The 20,697-nt window shown below is 38.8% G+C and overlaps 2 protein-coding genes and 1 pseudogene across 8 annotated transcripts; 1 reads left to right on the top strand and 2 right to left on the bottom strand.

The window, feature by feature from the left end:
- Nucleotides 1-439: 439 nt before the first annotated feature.
- Nucleotides 440-2,552, bottom strand: LOC103699076 (annotated as a pseudogene).
- Nucleotides 2,553-3,169: 617 nt separating this feature from the next.
- On the top strand, nucleotides 3,170-7,802 carry LOC103706964 (putative disease resistance protein RGA4). Of its 7 annotated transcripts, XR_005513161.1 has the most exons (5): nucleotides 3,170-4,926; nucleotides 5,012-5,063; nucleotides 5,514-5,684; nucleotides 6,577-6,931; nucleotides 7,488-7,802. XR_005513161.1 is itself a non-coding variant. In XM_026804826.2 (2 exons), exon 1 carries the CDS (start codon nucleotides 3,630-3,632, stop codon nucleotides 4,884-4,886), a length of 1,257 nt encoding a protein of 418 aa, XP_026660627.2. In that variant the 5' UTR covers nucleotides 3,170-3,629; the 3' UTR covers nucleotide 4,887; nucleotides 5,514-7,802. The 7 variants fall into 7 exon arrangements, 1 of the variants encoding a protein (XP_026660627.2); XR_005513160.1 differs by having other exon boundaries at nucleotides 6,577-7,802; XR_005513159.1 differs by having other exon boundaries at nucleotides 5,514-6,701; nucleotides 6,815-7,802.
- Nucleotides 7,803-11,549: 3,747 nt separating this feature from the next.
- On the bottom strand, nucleotides 11,550-20,171 carry LOC103706956 (coenzyme Q-binding protein COQ10 homolog, mitochondrial). The gene is made up of 4 exons (XM_008791246.4): nucleotides 19,354-20,171; nucleotides 18,451-18,646; nucleotides 14,913-15,044; nucleotides 11,550-12,020 (listed from the first exon to the last, which is right to left on the bottom strand). The coding sequence occupies exons 1-4, from the start codon at nucleotides 19,683-19,685 to the stop codon at nucleotides 11,898-11,900; spliced, it is 783 nt and encodes a 260-aa protein (XP_008789468.2). The 5' UTR covers nucleotides 19,686-20,171; the 3' UTR covers nucleotides 11,550-11,897.
- Between the last annotated feature and the right edge of the window lie 526 nt (nucleotides 20,172-20,697).

Here is a 20,697-nt window from a genome sequence, read left to right as displayed (position 1 = left end):
AAGATCCAGAACCACTTATACTATTATTTTTTGCTAATTAACTTAAACTAGAAGATGCTTGCCAAGCATACAAAATAGTGTTTTTCATTTAATTAATTATGTAAACATATTCTCCGAGAGCTATGTAATAGCTTGTTAAAATTTCAAGCGTATCATAAAATAGTACACTCTTATGCTTCTCATAAATAACACATAATTCTGATATAGAAAATAAATTCTAAAACCAAATATATAGAAAATACTCTCAACTAAACATCTCTTGCAAAAGATACTAATTACCCCTTAAAGACGTACATCATTGACACAAAATTTGTTGGAGGAAAGAACAATGAATCAATATGTCATGGTACAATTTCCCCCAAATCAAAGATGTAATAAGAGCTCAGATTGCTATGGATTATAATGAAGCGCGCACACCTTCAATCACCAGAAGCAACAATTCAATTTTAACGAAAGGGGAAATAACTATAAATAAATACCACTAGATGTGGCAAAGCAGTTAACTCAGTACACTCAATTCATCAAATTGCACACCGTTCACCAATACTCGTAAGAAAGGAGTAGGAACCCAAAAGCACCCAACAAACATTATCATCAGCAAGATGATTTGCCTTCAGCCAATCCCCCTTTCCTCTACGCATCCGCCTCCTTCAAAAACTTGGTACAAAATCCATAATCAAATAAAAATAAAAAATAATAACTCAGAATCCAACCCAGTTGTTGAACAACCCAGTCATGTTAAAGCTGCCTTTGGCTCATCGAGCAGTTTCTTAATTTGCAGGAGGATGCAACGCAATAGCTCCATATCGAGGGCTCGAATTAATACTTCTTATAAACCACCTTCAGCTCACTCTCTACTGCTAAGGAATGAAATATCACTAGATGTTGTGCACAATCCCTATGTCCGGACATGTTGAATTGGTTCAGTTATCGTGCTCAATGCTTTAGATAAAGTCATATTCACATAAAGTTCTGTAAATGTGTTGAAGGTAGTGAATACTTACAGCAACTCTGGCTCTGAGAAACCTGTGTGATGCTTGAGCGTTTCACTCCAAAAGGGAGTCTTCTTAAGAGTGTGCCGTGCAAACATAGCCAATACGTGATCATTGAGTAATGCATCAAAGCCAACTCAGCAAAGAAGAAGACCATATGCTCCATCTATAACAACCACCAAATGAATCATACTATTTATTGTACTACGATTGGCACCACTTTAAGACTACGTAAGTAAAACTGTTCTCACCTCTTTATCGCACATGGCTGCTTTCTGAAAATGCACGAGGAATGGATAGGGTGTGGGCACAGTTAGGTTCCATTCATGCTTGTCCAAAATTCTTTTCTCCATGGTCAATATCTGCTCTCTGCTATATGCCCACTCTAATATGCATATGAAGTCCTTGACCTGCTCTCAGCCAATTTCAACTACTCAGTAATCAATACATGAAAACAAAAGCATTAAAAAAATAATCTTTAACTAATGAACATTTTAATTACTATCTCTGGAGCCTCCACGATCATCTCCTCATACTTGCAGGCGATGAGCATGGCGCTCATACCCACAAGCTGCAACTCTTTCCTTGAGACTGTTTCCCTAAAAAGGTACAGGTCAATTATGTAAAATGTTTGGTAGAGAGTTTCAGGCCTCAGCTTGAACTTATGGTGTTCTTCAAACCAATCAGCCATAATTTCTCTCTTCTTTGCGTTGATCTCCATGTGCTTTTCGGTTCTTTCCATTACCTCCAATGCCAAAAATTGTGCATTTGTCCAAGACCAAAAGTTTTTCATCATAGTTTTTGAGCCATTTACACTATGAGTTATATTTGGTTCATAAAGTGGGTTATATTCATCTCTTGGACACAAGATATAAGCCAAAGAGCCAAATATAAGCTTAATTGGTGAACCAAACCAATACAAAAAAGATATACTTCAATAGGTCACTGCTAAATGTCATGTATGCATGTAACATTAGATAGACCTGTGACGCCACTGGATATAATGAGGTCCCGTATATGGGGTGGCAAAGTTAACGAACCCATCATGGAAAATATTTTCTTGCGAGTGATTGGTTTCCAAATATTAAAAACATTCAATTGTTAAGCACAAAAACCCAAAGCAGTCTGACACCATTAGGTATCAAGTAGTAGTTTGACAAAAAAAAAAGACACTACCAATAGAAAAAAAAAGGGTGGCAGAAGGGTATTGATTCCTATAGTGATTTAAACTTTGTGAAGTCCTTCATGCCCTCCTTCATGATCGAGGACTCATCTCCTGTGATAGAACACGCAAGATCATGCACCAAGTCATGCATCTTACATGTAGCTATGTTGTTACTGTGATAACCGTCCATGTTTCTGAGAGGAATGGGGAGAGGCCATCACACCAAAGGGCGGGCGTTTGTAATCGCCTGATGGTGGGCGGTTACAATAACGCCCTTACTCCTAGATTATTCTTTGTAGATCTAATTTAGCAACTAAATCGCACACAAAAAAAAAAAAGAAGGAAGATGGCAGCGGGCGCCGGCTGCGGTGGCCGCAAGCCACGGCGGCCGCAAGCCGCGGCAGCAAGAGAGGCCGTAAGCCGGCCGGGGAGCCGCCGGCTGCGGCTCGGGCCCTCCCCGAGCCAGATCTCCCGTCCGCGAGAGAAGAAAAAAAAAAAAAAAAAAGGACTTACCAGTGGGTGATCCGCAACCGCAACCGCGAGCGCCGGCCTCGGCCGCGGGTCGTCGGCCATGGGACGCGGGTCGCCGGCAGCGGGACGCAGACGCGACCGTGGGCCGCCGAAGCGGCCTTGGGCATCGCCACGGGCACGACCGCAGGCGCGGCCGCGGGCGCGACCGTGGGCACCGCAGGCCGGCCGCTGGGCGCCGTCGGCCGCTACCCACTCCTCCCAAGCCGCCCGAGCTCGTCCTCCTCCCTCCATGGGAGAAGAAATGGGAAGAAAGGGGGAAGGAGAAATCGGGAGAAGAGAAGAGGAGGAGAAGAAAAAGAAAGAAAAAAAAAAAATGGGAGAAGAAGGTTCGGGAAGGAAGAAGGAAGAAAAGAAAAAGAAGAAAAGAAGAAAAAGAAAAGAAAAGGGAAAAAAAAAAAAACAAAAAAGAGAGACCCTTAACGGGTCCGACCTAACGGGTCTGATCCGAGTACGGGTCCGAACCTGTTAGGCCCAAATAAAAGAAAAGAAAAAATGGATTTAGCCAAATTTGACTAAAACCGAGCCCAATCAGATTGGGCTAAGTCCAGACGAACCCAAACTATAAATTGAATATGAATCAAGCCCAATTCAAAACCAGTTTAACTAAATTGAGACCGAATTGACTTTGAGCTGACCCTGACTCAAGCCTAGATGAGCCCAATAACATAATCAGAAGACCAAATTGACCCGATAGGGCTAGACCCAATCAAAAACCGAGCTCAATTCTTTAATTAAAGACCCAATTGACCTATCCAACCTCATCATAATCTAAAGGAGTTGGATGTAAGTCATTATATGGGCATCAGTTTACCCAATTGGATATCAAGGGAGAAGTGGTGGTATCTTCTCTTCCAAATCTTGTTAGGCTCACATTGCAGGGACTCGAGAGGTGTGAATGCCTTCCACCACTTGGTCAATTGCCCTATTTAAAGATTCTCACTATGTCTGAAATGGTTGTTGTGAAGAGAATCGGAGAGGAGTTTTATGGGGATGATGGCAGCAGTGCATTCCCATCGCTACAGGAGTTGTATTTAACTGACATGCCCAATTTGGAGGAATGGCAAATAGAACCAATGTCAGCAGGAAGAAAGATGGCATCCTTCCCTTGCCTTATTGAATTGAGTATAGATTCATGCCCCATATTAATGGTGCATCCAGGTATCCCATGCTTTGTGGAGGATCTTACAATAGTGGAGAGCAATGAGATGCTCTTATCAGCAGGGAACCTTGCAGGGTTGTCCCAACTTAAAATGCTCGAAATTCAGAACTGTGAAGTATCATCATCTTCTGGGTGGTGGGATGGGCTGCAATACCTCACCGCCCTTGAGGAGCTACGAATTTCGGAATGTGATGAGCTCACTTGTCTGCCTGAGGGTATTATGTACCTGCCCTCACTCCATACCCTTGATTTAGACGAAAACAAAAATTTGATGAGTCTAGAGGGGGGAGGAAGGAAGCCACAGCAGCCCACCCCCTTCTTCCCTGCACTACAAGATCTAGAAATACAAGGAACCGACACGTTAGCTGCTTTGCCAGAGTGGGTAGGAGGCCTCACATCCCTCCAAAATCTATTAATTACGGAATGTCCCTACCTTGCAATGCTGCCAGATGGCCTGCAACACCTCACCGCACTCCAAAAGCTGGATATCTCTGACTTGCCCCAGCTGACAATGCTGCCAGATGGCCTGCAACACCTAACCGCACTCCAGAAGCTGGAAATCTCCGACTTGCCCCAGCTGACAATGCTGCCAGATGGCCTGCGACACCTCACCGCACTCCAAGTACTGCATATCTACGACTGCCCCCAGCTGGCAATGCTGCCAGATGGCCTGCGACACCTCACCGCACTCCAAGAGCTGCATATCGCCTCCTGCCCCCAACTGGCAATGCTGCCAGATGGCTTGCAACACCTCTCCGCACTCCGAGATTTGTGTATCACTTCCTGCCCCCAGCTAGTAATGTTGCCAGATGGCCTACAACACCTAACTGCACTCCAATACTTGAGGATTGGAGAATGTCCCCAGCTGGCAAGGCGTTGCAAGAGGGAGATAGGTGAGGACTGGCACAAGATTGCTCATATCCCAAATGTCAAGTTCTGGCCGCTGAAAGAAGATGGAGAAGAAAGCGGTAAACGACGCACCTTCGTTGCGAAATTTCTCAGTCAATTGGGGTGTGCACGCTGCATGGGTCATAGCTAAGGTGCCAACAGCTCCATCTAGAAGTGTACTGCCTTTATTGGTGCATCACCTTCCCTTTTGCCTCTCCTTTCTTTGTTTTTTTTATTTTTTTTCTTTTTTAGATTTTTTTTTTACAATTTTTGCAGTTATTGTTTATTCTCAAACATTGTTATCCAACATGGAGGAGAGAAGTGACAGGTATTCTCCCTTTTGATTATATTAGTTTTCTCTCTCCCTAAAAAAGAATGTCAGGATTTGTCCATTGACTTTTCTCTCATATATTGACTTAATAATTTATTAAATTTCTCTATCTATCCTTTAGATTCTCATAATCCACTCTGAGACACTCATTGTGCAGAGTCTTTTCATAATCATAATTAAATTGAGTTCGACCCTATTTGTTACTTCTTGTTCCTTTTGTTTTCAATTTTTATATGCACATTTAACTTAAAATCCAATATGACCATTGGCAAGTTGTTGGAAAATTGTTTGATTCATCCAAATATATACCAGCTGGATTGCTTTCTTATTCTCATATATTTCACCATTCTATATGAAATCTGCGTGAGTGATTAGAAAGATTCATATACCTTTACTAAATTATGGAATCTCTAATTTGATTTCTCCTTTTGTTTGGTTCATGGACAGATCTTCCTAGACTGCACTTTGGTTCAAGGAGCTCAGCTGTCATCACCTTTAAGGAGCTTGGTGACCATGCCAATCAATCTTTAAAGCCTCACAGAGCTCTAGAGCTTGCAAATCTTTTGTTACTTCTGGAGAGATGATGCCAAAAGGGAGGAGTCAAAAATTAGCACCGGTGTACTTGCTTTCAATCCATAAACAAAAGATATCCATGTTTGCTTCTGTTTTTATTTATTTGGTCTTCTGTCTTGTGCTGCTTATTGTCATTACTATGAATAATGTCACATTTTCTTTTTTTTTCTCCTCTACTTTTTATTTTTAAAATGCAGCAGGGTTCTATTTGTATATCACTCAAATTATATTGTCAGAACGCCATCTAAGATTTTTGATGTCCCCTTGTTTTTTGCTTTGTTGTTTATCATTTTCTCAAACGGGAATTCCCGCTGTTCCTTTGGATTGTATTCCAAGAACAAAGGGATTCCATAGATTGTTGTCCTTTTACTATTATTGGTGTATTGTTTCATGAACAGCATCACACTCAATTTGCCTTTGTATATATTTATTACATAAATCTGGATTACACCATATCACCTTCAAACCATGTTACGTTAGTAGTTGTTATCATTTCCAAAAATGAATACTTAAAGTTACTTCATTTTCATACTCAGTCACATCTCTTCCAACTTAAGCCCTCTACCTTGCACATTTGCCTTCTTTTCTTGGTGTACAGTCTTTATGAATTATTAGTTAATTTGTGCTAATCATATACAACTTGATCTTGTCACAAAAGGCCAACCACTTCGGTGAATCTAAGACAATTTCTGCGAACAATGGATTCTCTGAAGATTTTTCTCTGCTAGATTCAACTTTGGTCTTTTACTAATCTATCTAATTGGGTCTTGACCCTATGTTAGAATCGACAAATATGATAAATTAAACACTATTCTCCAGTGCAGTTAAAAAAAAAGGCAGAATTTATAAATGAATGAAGAATTATTTGAAGGGGGTTATATTCATTTGTGATTAGTTATTGTGAGAAACTGACTAGTTAGCTTGAGGTATTATGCAGGATAATGAGCCTTCACTATGAAACGCCAATAGATGGCTCGTGACACCTCACAACTCCCCAAGAACTTATGATCAGGCTGCTATCCCAAGTTGGTGAGATGATAAGAGGGAGAGAAGAGAAGACTGGTACATGATTGTTCACAACCCAGATGTTGGAATCATTCCAAAAGAAATTTGCCCATCAGTAGAAGAGGAAAGAAATATAGACGTTGTAAAACCATCCAAAAACTGTTCTACAGGAATCAAACAGAGAAGAGAGGAGCAGAAGATCTACTGCTGCTTAACCTATCAGACGCTTGGGATTGGCAACCTGCATGTTTGGGTCATGGCTGAAGCAAAAGAACATAACTATCTTTGTTGGTTCTTCATCTTCCCCCTTCCTTTTCTTTCTGCTTTCCCCCTTAAGAAAATGCCAAAACATTTACACTTAGTTATTGCCAAACTTTATGCTTATCTGTTTCATCAATAATCTTATTATCTTGCTTGGCATGCTTGTTTTCAAATTCCAAGAATATTGCCTCTTACTTGATAGATGTATCCTATATTTTTTTTTCTTGGAATCTGCTATCATCTCTTCGCTAATTAACTCTCTTTTTTTGCATACTGTAAGAATTTGTAAAAAGTCTACATTTTCTACCCCTTGCAATCTCAATACCCACTCTAAATCTTGTCGTGCAGTTTTTATTTCCTAAACAAAACCTCAACTTGAATGCTGTTTACATGCTCTTTCCTAATATTTAAAATCAGTAGCTACAAGCTGATGCCTAGCGAGGCACCACCATGTATGGCCCTTCTATTTCTCTCTGAAAGTATGTTTCTTGTAATCAGCATCCTGCTGAAAGACTGTCAAATTTCTTAGAGTCTGCATGAATGTTTTTAGAGTCACTAAATTGTCTTATTCTTTCTCTGCAGACATTCTAAGACTAAATTCACTTTGCAACATGCCACCGGTGTTCCAAAGGACTTGCCAACCACGCTTGAAAGCCTTGCATAACTCTGGAATTTGTCAGATTTCGAATTTCTCTTTTCTTCCGGGAAACAATACCAAAAAGGAGAGATGCAATTGTCAGCAACAGAAAACTCACTTCCATTTCCACCAATAAAATATCTATTTATTTTTCTGTCAGATTTATGTTTTTCTGAAATATGTTGCAGAGATGTTCTTATGTAAATCATTTATGTTATACCTGGACAAATCATTCCGAAGATTTTCCCTTATTCTTAGAATCAGTACCATTTGTGATGATTAGTTACATTTTATTTATGCCTACATCCTCCTCCAAAAGAAAGTTAATCTACTATGGAAGCATGAAAATGATAAAGCTTAATCAGCTTCTATCCGTATGTTATCATTTCATGTGTTGCTATCATTTTTTGTATGTGAGCATTATGTGTGTATTGATATTTATAATGAACAATGTTCCGTTTCTAAAAAATAATGAATAATGTTGTAATGTCCGACCCTTTAGTGAACTAGGTCAGGTCCATTTGACCGGCCTAGTTGAAAAGTATTTCTCAGATTCGCACATGCCGTGCACTTGTTAGGAGAGAAGAGGACTCCTGATGAAAGTCTTCTTCCTTCCGAGTTCGTCAGATTCCGGTCATGAGCGAGCTCTATTTAGAGCTTCTCCTGTTGCCCTTCCACACCACCGGAGATCCAACCTTGATTGGGGCTCACCATCGGAGTATTTCTTCAGTTTTTCTCTCTGAATGTCGGCCACCGCTAGTGTCGTTGCAGCTACAAATCATCGCTGAAAGCTAAGTAAAAACTTGGCAACCTTTGATTAACTCTTCCATCCCTCTTTCAAGACCCTTGGAAGCTCAATTTCGGCCGAAGATTGTCGGAATTTTAGCAAAAATGGGGATGCTCTACTTCCCCTGTTTTGGTAGACCGACTACATTTTTTTCTTGATGACGACATATTTTGCCACCGGCACTCGTTGTCGGGGTATCTCTCTGATTCCCCACGAAGGCTTATGGCCTTAGCCGAAGTTCGAACAGTTGAGATGTCTCAGTTCTATGATTTAAGATGTTGGAACCTCTGGTTTTTATCGATTTTACCACTGCCTGCTGCCACCAACCGCTTGTTGGTCGACCGTGGGTCCCCTGACCCGGGCACCGCCCACAACCATCCTCTTCCTTGGTTCGAGAGAGAAGTTTGTTCTCTCTCTTTCTCTTTCTTCTCCATTCTTTTTCTCTTATTTTTGTCTCTATCTAGACTTTCTCTTTCTACTCTTTCTAGGATTATTTGGATCCAGCAAAGGGCCCTTCTTTATGATTTTAGATTGACTGTGGTTAAAGAGGTCCTGAACCATGACTATTAGGTGGTGTGCCGGTCCCCACCTTAGCCCTTGCCGGACATTGTTAGATTTTTTCACCTCTGATTTCTACCGAACCATTTGCATCCTATTGTAGCCTTGGTTAGATGAAATCACCTTGATTGGACCGACCGGAGTGTCGGGCATTTCCGCTTGATCAGCCTTATGAGGGTATCAAGACTTAGGATTTTTATTTTTAATCATGATTAAATTTTAATAAAAATGCAATTTTGGATATTAGGTTTTGAAGGAGAATTTAGGATTAGTTGAATTGTCTGCTCGTCATTCGTGCAAGATAAGTAATGATCTGCTTTTTCTAGATTTTTTGTTTATATAATATTATTTTTATATCAAATTGATTGTTAATCAATTTATATGTGATTTATGAATTTTATGAGATGGTGTTTTGAATGAAAAATAGATATGTAATTCGGATTAATATTTTTTGGACTATTGTTATACTATTTACTGATCTTATATCGTATATGTATATTTTGATTGGATTAAGATATATATATATATATTATATTTTATAAAAAGAATTTTGATATGTATCAGATTTGAACTCTCGACCTAACTATGTACTCGATCCTGCCAATTGGGAGTTATGCATTGGTACTCTAACTATTATTGAACTTATTGTTTCTACTTGTAACCTCGCCATAGCGTATAAATATGAAATTTTGGCTCACTCCGCTGGATATAATTATGGTATTCCAGCTCACTCCATAAGGTATAAATACAGTTCTATTTTTGACCTAACCACAAGATATAAAGTGTAGCCATAGTTAAAGTTGTTAAGTTGAATGTGATTTATTTCAAATCAAAATTATGATTATATATATGAATATTTTAAAGATATTAGTTTTACTGAACTTATGCTTGAAACAGAATTGATTAAATAAATTATCTAATTAAGGTATTCATTATTTACTAAGTTGTCGAGCTTATTATCTTTTCTTTTCTTTACTGATTCAGAAATTTTGATGACGGACACTGCAAGGGAGGAGGAGAAGGAGGAAGAAGAAGGGAAGGGGAAGGAAGAAGAGGTGGAGGAAGAAGAAGGGAAGGGAAGGGAAAGGAAGAAGAGGTTATAGAGACGCGGAAAAAAGAGAGGAGAAGAGAAGAAGGAGAGGGAAGAGGGAGGAGAGAAGGAACGTAGGGGGGAGAAATCTTAATTCACTTTCATTGAAACCCTAATCATGATGAGAGTCCCCTATATATAGGGCCCAAACAAGAACAATAAACATAAAACCTCTTACACAAAAAAATAATTCTCAATAAAGCCCAAAATAACACAAATAAAGCCCTACAACAATAAACTAAAATAATTTGTAAATAAGATGGTAGACTAGATGGATAGATGATCAGCTCTGATGTCCCCATCAAATTTAGTTCTGGATGCGAATCCTACTATGGAAGTGAGATTAGAAATGAGATTTGACAATATTTACATAATTTAAATTTAGTGCTATTATAATCTTTTTTATCGGGTTATTATTTGAAGTTTAATTGTTATCAGACTTTTAAACTTTATTTGTCAAATTGATTTGGTATAATTAAATTATAGTTTTCAGTTATTTAAATTTATTTTGCTATGTTTATGATATCGAGATGCCTTGCATGCTCGTAGAAAAGTTATCTATAAATATGCGGCAGTTGCCGCGAATCTGATTCGTGATCTCGGATTGGAGGTAAGACAAATGTTCCTTAATCGTTTGGTAATCCCGATAAACAAAGCATCAACGGCAGCTCCCACCATGATTTACGACCAATCAGATGGGACAATTAGAACAGGGCATTGGGGTTGAATATCAAGAAAGATCGAAGACCATGCTTGTTTTCCATGTCGATTTTCATGTCTGTGCTCCAATTGAAATTACATGGCATTCCTCAGAAAACTGAAAAATTGCAGACCAATTTTCGTTTGAAAAAAAAAAAACTGCATTCTGATCAAAAGTCTCACTAAAAAAATCTCTCGTTTTTTAGCATAAGAAGCACATGCAAAGAACAAGAATTCCGCCGTGCATGCAAAGGCTCACTGATCACAAGAGCATACGGAGTAAGGAAAATATGGCGGGAGCATGTGTAGAGAAGCAGCCAGGCTTCATAGAATCACTACGCTACCAGGTGTTAGAGGAGGCTGGAAAAGATCATTACTCAAAGTCCATTCAATTTGATGAAGCCCAGACCTCCAGGGTTTTCATTCATCTGATGCACAATCCAAACAATCTTAAATGATTCTTGTGCAAATATCTCTCCAAACATTGCTCCGAAGTCTGCTAAAACAATTGTAAGAACAATATTAAATGTTTCTGCTACACCATTTCTAACTCATCCTGACATAATAATCGTCCAAGTAGTATTCCACCAGCATAAGCTTTGTTTGACATCTGCAGACCTTTTCTTTTCTACTCAAGCAGGTGTAAAAGCTTTAACGACCCAATGTACTTCAGCTCAGCCACTTGTAGCGCACAACTTCTAAATCAACCCTGTGCTACAAGAGTGGCATATTATTCAAAAATATTCCATGAATATGAGCATAAAGCTGCTGAACATGATGGTATTTTTTTTCTAAGCAAAAGGTGGAGAAGGTTTCAGATGTAACCTGATAAAATATTATTGAGACATCCAGACAAAGGGCAAAAATACCAAGTGTCATCAACTGCTGCCATATATAAGACATGAGAATAATAGAACTATGTTGTAAGAGAACATGTTCTTAAAAAAACATCAGAGATTTGGACATAAAAAATGAATAGGTTACACATGAATGTATCCTTGGTACAATAAAATGGCTGTGAGAGCACAGATAAATGGGGATCAATTAAAGCCTGAGGCCAGAACAAAATCAGATGGTGCAAATGTATCCTGCTTGTGATCACAAGGCTACTTCTTGTCTGCTATTATACTGGAAAATATTGGCAATCATTTGGAGTGCCTTTGACAGTCATTCTCTGTTACCAATTATGCTTATAAAAAAACTAGAAGAGAACTAGAAAAACTATATGCCCTGTCCATAAGGTCTTTCAGAAACTCGGACACCAGGACCATAAATTCTACGACAGCGATCGCTGAATGAATCGACCAATCGGGAAACAACCTCCTTGAAGAACATGGATGCCACCTGTCAGTGTAAAACAGTGTGAGATGTAGCCAAAAAATTTGAAAACAGGAGCATAAAACAGCTAATATGACTAAACACTGGAACTTCTTGCTAAATATGGACCACAAAAATGAAATCATGAAACTTCTTTAGGTCGGCCAATTAAGCAAGCATGCCCCTCATCCTTGTTTGAATCATAGCAATGAGATTCTTGGCACATCAAAGAGTAGTAATTCTCACATCAACTTTATTAGATAGAATTGCTGCTTCCATATCAAAATAAAACCCTTGCTCAGCTGCAAAGGCAATCCAAAACAATTTTCAAATTGCTGCTCAGTTCCTTCTAAATGCCTGTAACCCCTTTTAGTCCAGACATACACACAGACATATTAGAAAGAGACATAGACAGATAGCCGGGTTCTAATAATCTTTTAAATGACTGCTCCTGCTAATCAAGCCAGAAGAGACTAGAGAACAGGGAATCTAGACCCATCTTTAGATGGAGAATTTTACACTTTGTTTCAGTTACCTTCTTGCTTTTTTCTCTGATATCTGATGCATCTTGCCCTTTCTTGCCAAACTCTACATTGACAAATACAAGCTAATCTTTGAGTTCGAATACAAAAGCCTAGTCCCTTCTATATGAGATATAGTTTGTCAATTAAGGTATAAACCAACACAATCCAGGGTATTCTGGATGATATATTGCCACAATTTAATTCACATGGAAGCCAGAGTTCATCCAGCAAGATGTTTATACAAATCCCATGAGCGGGAAATTATCCACTCTATAGTCCTCGTTTTGATTAAATTTTTTCCCTGCTTTTCTTTTTCTTCTCCCTCCAGTTGAACTCAAAGAAAGGAGCGGTCATAGTGATGATACGGTAGCAGAGAGCACATATGAGTAATAGCAGAGGGAGGAGGTGGTGGCGGTCCAGCAGCCAAGATGGTAGAAGGAGGCAGCGGCAGTGCTGGCCTCAAGGTGGGAAAGCATGGGGGAAGATAAGGGGGGTGGTTGATTGCACAACAGCTGAGGTGGGATAGGGAGAGGGAGAGGAATAGGGGGTGGGCAATCATAGTGATTGGGCACTGGTCAAGCAATGGGCCAAGGTGGAATAAGGATGGGTAGGAGAAGGTCGAGGTGAAGGGATGGGAGGTGGTAGTCAGTGGGAGGAAGAGGGAGGGGAGAGGCAGATTAGAGAGCAAGGTTTGCCGTACCAGTCCATACCAGTACCGAACTGGTACGCAATCTCATACCGTATTGACACTCGGTATACCTCACCGTCTCGTATCATACCACGTACCGACACTGCAATAGGATGGTACCAGTACGAGGTCCGGTACCGAGATAGCGAGCCTTGTGACAAAGAGATAGAGAGAGAAAGGTTAGGAATATGGTTGTTTTCAGTGGAATGTCAACATCAAGGGTGGGCACCTTGGCGGAAAGGTGCAAGTAGGCTTATGACAGCAAAGAGAATAACCCGAGGTTGGGCAGCACTACAAGAATAGAGCAAGATGAGAAAGAGGGGAAAGAAACAGAGGCATCCAACCAAACAAACCCAATAATCACGAGAAAAAAAGACTTTCTTAGAAAAACTTTTGTTTCTCCCGCAGGATTTGGGCTCACCCACAGTTTGTTGATCTTGTTGATTTATTGTCCAAACTGAGGTTTGCAATCTCGGTAGTAAAACTTGTACCAGTATCATATTCATATAGTATCAGCGTGCCCGGTATGAGGATTGGTCCGATATAGGTACAGTACGGTACCAACCAGTACAGGTTGCTATGAACCAGTTCGACAAACCTTGGTCCAAACAACTTATCCTAACCCCCTAAGGATGTTTAAACCAAAGATAAGACAGCATGACTTTTGTAAACCCTATCATTCACAAACAGGACCTTACGTATGTTTGCAGACCCACATTCAACCAGTTTTCAATTCTCCATGAATTGGTCCAAAACCTAGCAAAACAACTTTGGGACATAGATAGTCCTATCATGAAAATTTTTTTACTAGAAAAAGGAGGGTAACCCGCCAAGATGGTGAGGGTAACTCAGTTTATTAAGGATATCATGAAACTTAGAACATGTGTTGGCAAGTAGGAAGACTACCAAGTTGCTTATGACTACCAGATTAGTTACAAAATGTAAAATCATAAAATCTGGGAGCAACTCTATAGAATTATCCTGGACTAGGATAGACACAAATGAGAAGGTTTCATAAAGTGAGTTATATTCATCTCTTGGACACAAGATATAAGCCAAAGAGCCAAATATAAGCTTAATTGGTGAACCAAACCAATGCAAAAAAGATATACTTCAATAGGTCACTACTAAATGTCATGTATGCATGTAACATTAGATAGACCTGTGATGCCACTGGATATAATGAGGTCTCGTATATGGGGTGGCAAAGTTGACGAACCCAACATGGAAAATATTTTCTTAGCGAGTGATTGGTTTCCAAATATTAAAAACATTCAACTGTTAAGCACAAAAACCCAAAGCAGTCTGACACCATTAGGTATCAAGTAGAAGATTCACAAAAAAAAAAAGGACACTAGAAAAGAAAAAAAAGGGTGGCAGAAGGGTATTTATTCCTATAGTGATTTAAACTTTGTGAAGTCCAGACCATGTATAAGCAAACACTTGAAATACATAACATTGTTGAAAACAATTTCAGTTGAGTCTCGTGCTTTTCTTTGGTTTGATGTTTACAGAATTTCAAATATGGAGAATTTCTTGGCCTTGTTTGGTTGGAAAAAAAATAGGGATCAAATTCAGCACCAATGCATCTCTTTGGCATACTTAACACAAGAAAGAGGTTTTTGCACAATCGAATGAAATATCAATAATAGCCAACTTACCAAAGAAACAAAATAAAAAAAATGTGACAATAGAATGTAACACTACCTGCCGATATAGAGGCGACCGAAACTTGAAGTCCACCAAGAAGTAAAGGTCACAACTTCCCGGAACAGGACCAGGATTAAATTCCCAAATGTTAATCAAATATTCAAAAAGGCCACTTTCTGACGCAGTTGTCTGCAAACAGCACCAAATGTGCCCATGAGTCCAGTGACAGCATAGAAAATAATAAAAGTAAACTCAAGTATATACTTAATTAAAATTGGCCCCACAGCTCAATTACTTGGTTTTGAATTTTTTAATATGAAAGCCATGAAACTAGCCGTAGCTTGTGCAATAAATACAAGGGCTGGGGGAAAAAAAGCAAAAATGAGAGTAATTAGAAGTTGCATATAAAGACCAAAAACCTCAATAACTTACAGTTTGTGGCATATTTCTGGAAACCACAGATGCAAACAATTCGTGTAAGGACATATTACCTTAATACAAATTTTGCCTTCATCATGACTTAATAGCATGAAAATGGCATCGACATCAAACTGACTAGTGTAAACTCTAACAAACATGACTGAAGATAATAATAAAAAGGAAAATAAACATGCCACTACAAGTTCTGGAGTCCAGGAGATCATTATTTAACAAGCTCGAATTGAGTTTGTTCAATGCTCCAGCACCAACATCAGCAGAGCAATGAGATGACCAAAGCTTGGTTGCACCTTGTCAAACAAACCATGTGTGGCAAGTAGAGCAGAAGGCATTATGGGTGGGCACTAGATCTACAACTTACCTTCACATTTATGAAGGGAACTGATCAGGTTTAACCAATAATTCCATGTGGACTCTTTCATCCTTCAGGTGAACAACGATATAGTAGAGGCGGTAAATCATGGTCAGTTTCTAGTACAGCTCAAATACAAAAATTGGTTTCTTGTTCTTATCACTGTTTGATTGCTTCCAAGGAGAAGGGTATCCATTGTATCTAGCAGATCGTATGAATAAAGTGGATCATAAAACTACATCCCAGCCCCCAGCCCAGCTTTTAAAGAAAACATACCAATTAAAACAGCTAGTCTAACGCTGAGCTCATTGAACCATTTAAAGACCTGTATTTAAGCTTATTTACCATCATATGGCCTCCATTCCAAGGTGTACCAGGAAGGTCTGAGGTCTAAAGTTGCTTTACTTTAATAGTTTGCCAATGGAACAAAGTTCAACATGCATAGAAAGGAAACAATGGTCGGTGCACTTCTGATGTCATGCATTGATCTTGTTCTTCAAACTATTTAAACCATCATTAAGTGTTTAATCATTAGCATGATATTGAAAGTACAATCATTTTTCCTTCTCCAAATATATACATCTCTCTGTGTATGTATATAGGCCTTTTTAATTGCTTGAATGCTTTAGTGCGCATGTCTTTTATTTATTTAGGGATGTTGACAGAGCAAGGTAAAGCAAAAACAATAAGAAAGTGGTTGCCAAATTGTTGAACATCTACTAAAAAATTGGCAAGCTGCTCGAAGATTCACCAAAAGAGAATCCTTTGGCAAGCTAGTTGACAAAGCATATAGAAACGTAAGATGGATACTGAGATATAATTAGAAGCTGGCAACAATAAGGAAACATATGAATGGAACTTAATCACGAGAATTTGCCAACAGCCCACCAGCATCAAATAGAGCATGTATTTTTCACTTTCAAAGATCAAAAACGATGCATAGAAGATTAGCCACATTTCCCAAGGGGGATACAGCTTTATTGTGGTTACATTTTTTAGATGGCTGTGGAGAACTAAAAGAAGGTAATAAAGAAGGGATGTCATAGACTGCGGCAAAGATGAAAAAGGAACAACAAGGGAAACATAGCGAGGCTCAACAACAATCGACAGTTGCAACTCATAAACTTAAAAATATTGTAAAATCACACCATGTATCAGTCATGTTTCCCTCAAAAGGAATCTTTTAATCATCAAAATGGAAGTCTTACTGTAAAAGGTCGCATTCTCAAAGATGGAAGAAGCAGATACCTGCCCATCAACACTGAACAATAGAAAAGCCATCTTCGCAGAGCAACCTTTATGTTAAAGTCAATTTAAGTGGTACAACTGATAGTGGCTAAGAACAAAATAGATAAGCAGAATATCAGTTTTCCTAACAAATTCTAAGATAAGTTCTACTACTATTCAGAAAATATCCTGTCATACTAGGACTTTCTTTCCCCTCTCTTTTATCTTCTACAGTATATCACTTTACTGGTTGGTTCATCACTATAATGTGAGCAATGCACTGTAATACTAGTATATTATTAAAATATAACAAACATTATTTCTAATCACCAACCAAATAATGTCAAATTCTAGTTTTGGACCATCTATTCACATCAAAGTACTGACTAGGCTACACACAAGGCCATGGAAACAAGAATAATCCGCAATAATGACCACTTCTTAGAATAATGAGGCAAGCAAGTGAGTTAAAAGAAGATTAGATCCTAAAAGAAGTAGAAATTTAAAGCAAGTCCTAAAAGTTGGAGAAATTAAAAGCTAAACTTATTAGCACCAAACACTGAGGTATTGTTCAAGCCAGAAAAAATGTGATCAGGTCATCACAAGATTTTGATAGCACCATAATACTGCCTTTTACATTGATAAATAGGATTTCCGTTCATAACAGAACCTCCATGAAATTTAATATCTAGCAGAGCATAAAAATTAACTTACTTGTACATGTTTGTCATTACAAGGAATATAAAAGTGCATTTTTAGCAAAATCAGAAGAAAATCTTGAAGCTTATACAAAATGCAAATCAGAAAGGTTGATTTTTTTAAACTATGGTTTAAAGGTTAGCTCTAGTTCACAATGAAAATATCTCTGATGTTAAATATTAAAGACATGGTCAGGTTATGCATAAACTGTAATTTTAAGTTTCAGCCATCAAATATAGAGATAAGCTGACCATCCAACTTGCTGGCGTGTTAGAGCAAAAAAAAAAAAACCTTTTGTTCATCCACAGATTTTGAGATAATTAAGGTTAGATACGTTTTCTTTTAATAGTCTTTATGATAATTAAGGTTATGCATGAAATTGTAGTTATAAGGTTTAACCCACAAAGATAAATTCAGCAACCAACTCACTCCTATGGTAGAGCACGAAGCGAGCTATTGATCATCCATATCTTTTATGATAATTAAGGTTAGAGTCATACTCTGTTAGAGTTGATCTGATATTTGGGATATCAATGTTCAGTAATTCAGCTTTTATCTGAATTATGATTCCCCATAGATCTTGGTCATGCAATCAGTTGCCCTCCTGGTCCTCCTAATGCTCCCTTCCTCTATCTCATCTCCTCATCTAATTCCAACTCATGTTGGAAATGTCACATACATACAGTAGTGGGCATCTACAAAACGATTTATCATATCTATTCATGTTTTAATTCTTAGCTAATCCAAATATCAAGGTAGAAAATAACAAGAAAAAAACAAATATTTAGAATATGAAACTAATCCAAGTACCAATTTACAATACCCAACTTTAGTAAAATATTTAAAGGTCAATGTACATAAATAAGCAACAGTAATGACCTTAATAGATTTTGGCTTCTCCAGTTCTACATGAGAGACATAGCTCTCAACCAAAAACTTGAAACCAATCTCCAGCTCAGCATCAAAGGACCTGTCATTATTCCGTCTAACAATCCTAGAACGCTGACACCACGGAACAAAATCTTCATACAAGTCAACAGCTGCCACCACTCCAAACAACTGTTCTGGTGAGTACCTGATTATTGAATAATGTGTTAAAATATAAGGTACAGAATACAATGATCCTATGTAACTTAGACAGGATCAGCAACTGCGAAAGCAACAAAATGCTTCATACTCATGTGAAAATATAAGTCAGATATGTTGGTTTGTGATAAGATTATCTCAAACTGGATAAGTTTAGGATGACTCTAAACAATGGTGAATTTTAGTGTTTAAAGATAACAGAAAGATTTTGATGATCATGTAGACATCAATTCAAAACAGCTTGGCACAAAAAGTTGTGTGCACTAATAACTACAATTGAATAAGATAGTTTTCCATGAGTGAACCTTATAGCTGCATAGACCACCTGAGGTTGCAAATCCACACCATCCTCTAAGTTATGTGTTGAAGGAAAGTTAGCAACTATTAACACCAGAGGTTGCAAATTCACACCATCCTCTAACTTATATGTTGAAGGAAACTTAGCATCTATTAACACAACTAAACAGCAATTTTACTCTTTTCTATAAAATTTGAAAAGAATTACATCAATTGCCTCTTCAAATATTAAGCAGAAAAAGACGATGAAAAGAAATACTGCAGACTTATTAAACGAGGACGTAAGCCTCATTGTTCTGAATAAAACAAAACTGAGCAAATCATGATAGGAACATGTAAATTAGCATTTTGGCTATTGGAAAGCTAATCAAAAGAGGCACAATAAAGCACAAAACATACCCCACCACACGCCTCTCTTCGTGAGTTTTTGAAAGGACATTTCCTTCTTCCCCATCTCCACATCCAAGAAACCACCTGGTCTGAGTGCCATTGTAAGAATCCCGGAAAGAATTGTGAAACTCTTTATCAGCATCGACCAATTTATCGATGCATGGATTACCCAATCGACCCACACTTCTCAGGCTTCGAGTTTGAGCAAATCGCTCCAACTTCCTCCCACTCTCCGGGCATCTCTTCCACGATGACAATTCATATTTCGTAAGCCCCAAACCACGCTGTCCACGCGATTGTAACCTTGCCAAAGCCTTCAAAGGCGAAAGAACCGGCGGCATCGTGTTTTAACCAGAGACCGATTCAGAACAAGAGGAAGATTTCAAGAATCAATCGAAAACCTTAACAACAGATAGTAAAATTCAGTCTTTCTTCGATTTTGAGCTCCAAGCCCTAGTTTTCTAAGGGAGTGACGATCTCTCTGGAAGAAACGGGCATGAGAGGAGCCTTTAATGATCTTGAAGCCCTACGATCGGCATAATACGGCAAAAGAGCACCTGCTCGGAATTCAAACCCGGAAGGCACTCAGAAATCAATATGGAAACGTCGCCCTTGGACCAAGTTTGGAAAAGCCACGCGTTTGGACGATTTGAGACCAAGCAATCGCTATCGGAGATGGGGAAACGAGCGATCAATCCCGCGATTCTGCAAACCCTAATAAATCCGCCATCAGAGAATTGGGGGTTGGCGACATTGGCGTAATTTGAGAGGGCGACAGCGGTTGGAGACCCTGAATTGGATCGTTCGGCCTGCGTCCCTAAATATCTCTGCCGAGGCGAAGAGAAGAAATAGAATAATGTTTCATGTACCCGGCCTGGAACCGGTCAAGTCCTTGGGGTGGGAAAAACCTGAGCCGGTCTGCCCTCGGGATTGGATCGGGTCATGTTGAGCCGGGTCGGTATCTCCTCGCAAGAATTTTTAACAAACTTTAGCCTCTTTTTAATAAGAAAGTATACTTTGCACTGCATGCACCTCATGGCCATGCTGGCAAACAATCACAACCGCTCAATATTCTAAAATTCATTTATTAAACACTCATCTCAGTGCACGACCATAGAAATGAGCTATTATGTTTGGCTGCATACACAGCCATATGGTGTACGAAATGTAGGGTATCAATTCTTATTTTTAATGTCGGTAAATTAACTTGTATTAGAAACAAGTCTCGGCATCATATAGTTGGTCAACCAGGATAGGATAGGTTAGGTTAGGTCAATGAGGCATTCGGTCATGCAATAACAAATTAAACAAGTATAGTCTGGTTTTGGAGGCTGATAATATCATATGGTTGGT

Source organism: Phoenix dactylifera, chromosome 8, assembly GCF_009389715.1.
Source record: "Phoenix dactylifera cultivar Barhee BC4 chromosome 8, palm_55x_up_171113_PBpolish2nd_filt_p, whole genome shotgun sequence".
Taxonomy (NCBI): Eukaryota; Viridiplantae; Streptophyta; class Magnoliopsida; order Arecales; family Arecaceae; genus Phoenix; species Phoenix dactylifera.
This window is presented reverse-complemented; position numbering and strand designations above follow the sequence as displayed.

Coding starts and splice junctions, on each gene's coding strand:
- LOC103706964 (XM_026804826.2), top strand. CDS start 3,630: ATGTCTGAAATGGTTGTTGTGAAGAGAATCGGAGAGGAGTTTTATGGG.
- LOC103706956 (XM_008791246.4), bottom strand. CDS start 19,685: ATGCCGCCGGTTCTTTCGCCTTTGAAGGCTTTGGCAAGGTTACAATCG. Junction 15,045..18,450: donor AGAAGCCAAAATCTATTAAG/GTCATTACTGTT, acceptor TGCTGTTTGCAG/ACAACTGCGTCAGAAAGTGG. Junction 12,021..14,912: donor GGTCGCCTCTATATCGGCAG/GTAGTGTTACAT, acceptor TTACACTGACAG/GTGGCATCCATGTTCTTCAA.